The sequence below is a fragment of the Bidens hawaiensis genome, unplaced genomic scaffold (genome assembly GCF_021521415.1).
Source record: "Bidens hawaiensis isolate Kalapana, Puna unplaced genomic scaffold, B.hawaiensis_p1.1 tig00003393_1, whole genome shotgun sequence".
In the NCBI taxonomy this organism is placed as follows: domain Eukaryota; kingdom Viridiplantae; phylum Streptophyta; class Magnoliopsida; order Asterales; family Asteraceae; genus Bidens; species Bidens hawaiensis.
The window spans coordinates 1,784,439-1,787,376 of record NW_027491189.1 but is presented as its reverse complement, the minus strand read 5'-3'; the positions used below and the strand labels follow the sequence as shown (position 1 = coordinate 1,787,376).

Genomic DNA, 2,938 nt, shown 5'->3' with positions numbered 1-2,938 from the left:
TAGTTTAAAATAAAATATTGGTAAAATTAAGAAATATCAGCATGGGTTATTGGGAATAATTATTATGTTTTGGACATTTATTATTTACGGATTTGACCAAAATGAATAAATTAAATATATATTAATATATTATATAATTTGAATTTGAATTTCGAATCGAATCGAATAAAAAATTCATGAATTCGTATTCGATTACTATACTCGAATTCGAATATTTTAAAATTGAATTCGAATCTTCATATTCGAATTCGAATAGAGTTGAATTTTGAATGTTTCGAATTCGAAACAAATTTTAAACACCCCTATGTAACACATTACATAAACAAAAAACTTTAAAAATACTTCAACAAACATTTAAATGTTGAGAATAAAAATCTAAGAAGTTTCGAACAAACCTTAAAGCTAATAAAAAAACTAAGAAATCCAGTACAAAAATTTAAGAAAGTTCAGTTCAAAAAGTTAAACACCCAGATTAAAAAAAAACTTTAAAACATTTGAACAAACCTTTAAACGTTCAGAAGCTCAGACTTGAAATTGAACACTAAAATCACTTCATATAATCTCGTAATCATAAAAAATCATCAATCGGCCATCAATTTGATCATCGATTCTATTATATGAACAAATATGAAACATATTTAAACTTTTATCAGTTGAAAACAATTCCCAAATTTCAATTCAATTGAAATGGTGTCTGCAAACGGCGCTGGTGACGATGGTTGAATTGGCGTAACGGATAATTATGATAAAAACGAATTGAAATAATTTGTAAATTTGCCACAACGTGTTTTTTGAAATCAAGGGTTAAAGGTGTTGCATACGTAGTGCAAGATAAGAGATTATTGTATTGTATCTAAACCAGCAACAAATTTATTATTGTCAAAAGAAACTTAAACCGGAAATTAACTTCATTGGCTACTCAAAAGCCAACTAAATTATGATGAAAATAGAGACAATGTCAACCCGGGTGCTGACTTATTCCTTAAACATCATCATCAACGACATGATGTCTGATACATTTGTTTCAATTACTAATTATAATTTTCGAGAAAATCTATGTTACACTTTTATGTCATCTCTCAGTCTTTCATATATATTATTATGCTTATTCAGAGAGACGCACATGTATAGATATAAATAAAAACACATTAGTTGTAGAGAGAGAATGTGAGAATTGCATGATGGTCTGATCAATAATCATCAGGAGGTGGCTATGCAGAATGGCTCCCACATCAGAAGTGACCTTCTTGGCTCTTTGCAACATTTTAGTGACGGCAGAAAGCAGTCGGCTTTATTACCTCTAAGCAGCACCAGATCCTTGGTTTTAGCAGGTGGCTGCTGTTGGGTGATCATTGGGTCGATCACGCTCGCCACGGTGGGTTTAGCTCGCCAGAAGTACTGATACGAGTTGACGGTTGTTGGTGGTGGTGGCAGCGGTGGAAGCCCTGCGGCTCGGGATCGCGGTGGAGGTGACTGTTTTATCGGTGCTGCGTACTCCACACCTTCTAACTTTGCCATTTTACCAGTGTTGAATTTTTGGGACCATGATGGATTCTCGTTATCTCGATCCAAGATTCTCTTTATCGTCACCGACGATTTGTGTACATTGATCACCGGCTTTAAGATTCCGACATCTTTTTCATCGGAAACAATATTATTATTGTCATGGTCTTGATCAGATGGTTGCTTTTGTTCTTGTTGTTGTTTTGGTTCCTGTTCCTGATCCTGTTCTTTCGGGTCGTTGATGAGGGTGAGAAGAAAGCGGCCGTCTTGCCGTTGAGCTTCGAAGTATTTCTGTTGCGGGACAGAGACCGCTTCCACGACTAGCCGCCCAGCAACTCGGCGGGATTGCATGTGGAGCGATGGTCCTTCAGCATGCGCCGCCGCCAGAGATGGAAGCGACGGTGGGAAAGCCCGGGCCTGAGCCTGTTGGGTTTTCTTGGTTGTCAAGCATGCAGGCTTGACAACCTTGAATTCCTCTTTTTCTTTTTGTTTTTCTTCTTGCTGGTCATCGTCACCAGACTTCTCAGAGGAAGCTGGTGGCGACGAGAACACATCTGAGCCAGTCTCAGACCCGAGACTCTCGGTGCAAATCTTGAGACTCTTCTCGCTCAACGAGCTGGCGGATTTCTTAACCAGCGGGTGGACATATGGCGGCGGAATCTTATCAGATTCGTCTTGCTTCTTTTGTGACATAATAGCCGTCCAGATATCCATCCGTGAAGGAATCTGCTCGTCGCTTTTTTCGTTCACCTGATGGCATTCTTCTTCTTCTTCATTAGATTCATAAGAAGACGTGATATGTTCGGACGAGGCGATCTTCTTCAATGTCGGCAGCCACCGCTTGGAAGACATGTCCGCCGACAGGGTGCGGCGCAGTGATGCTGCCTTAGTGGTCTTCTCCGGGTTGTCGGATCGGAGGATTGAGACAATACCTTGCATCTGGGTCATGTGATTGATGTTGATGAATTGTTGAGAGGTTGCAGGTGAATTAGTGGCAGATGTGCACAAGTACATGACGATGAAGGGTGAGGGAGTGGAGGTATTTGTAGGGAAAGCTGAAAGAACCTGGTTCACTAGGACCCATTTTTTTGTTAGAATTTTGTTTAATTAATTAATATTATTTTGTCATATAACAATAATAATAAAAGTATTTAAATATGCGACACATTTGGCAGCCTCACAGTCTGGACTAGATTCCATGATTGATAATGGTTTATTTGGAACTTTTGCACAGTTTATTTCTTTCTTCGGTGAAAAAGCATGTTTCAAGAAAAGTAAAGAGTATATCTAGAATTAAGTTTGAAAATTGATTTGGCTTATTGATTTATTCGTTTTCTTAAAACGTCAATAAGCTAAAATAGTGTTTAATACATATAAAAGTCCTTTTGTGTAGGTTTTTTCTTCTCCTATTTTTAAATTTAAAATTAAACAAAAA

The 2,938-nt window shown here is 37.6% G+C and overlaps 1 protein-coding gene across 1 annotated transcript; it reads right to left on the bottom strand.

Moving 5' to 3' along the window:
• Positions 1-902: 902 nt before the first annotated feature.
• LOC143623365 (protein FAF-like, chloroplastic) lies at positions 903-2,601 on the bottom strand. The gene has a single exon (XM_077094296.1). The coding sequence runs from the start codon at positions 2,515-2,517 to the stop codon at positions 1,201-1,203; it is 1,317 nt and encodes a 438-aa protein (XP_076950411.1). The 5' UTR covers positions 2,518-2,601; the 3' UTR covers positions 903-1,200.
• Between the last annotated feature and the right edge of the window lie 337 nt (positions 2,602-2,938).

Coding starts and splice junctions, on each gene's coding strand:
- LOC143623365 (XM_077094296.1), bottom strand. CDS start 2,517: ATGTACTTGTGCACATCTGCCACTAATTCACCTGCAACCTCTCAACAA.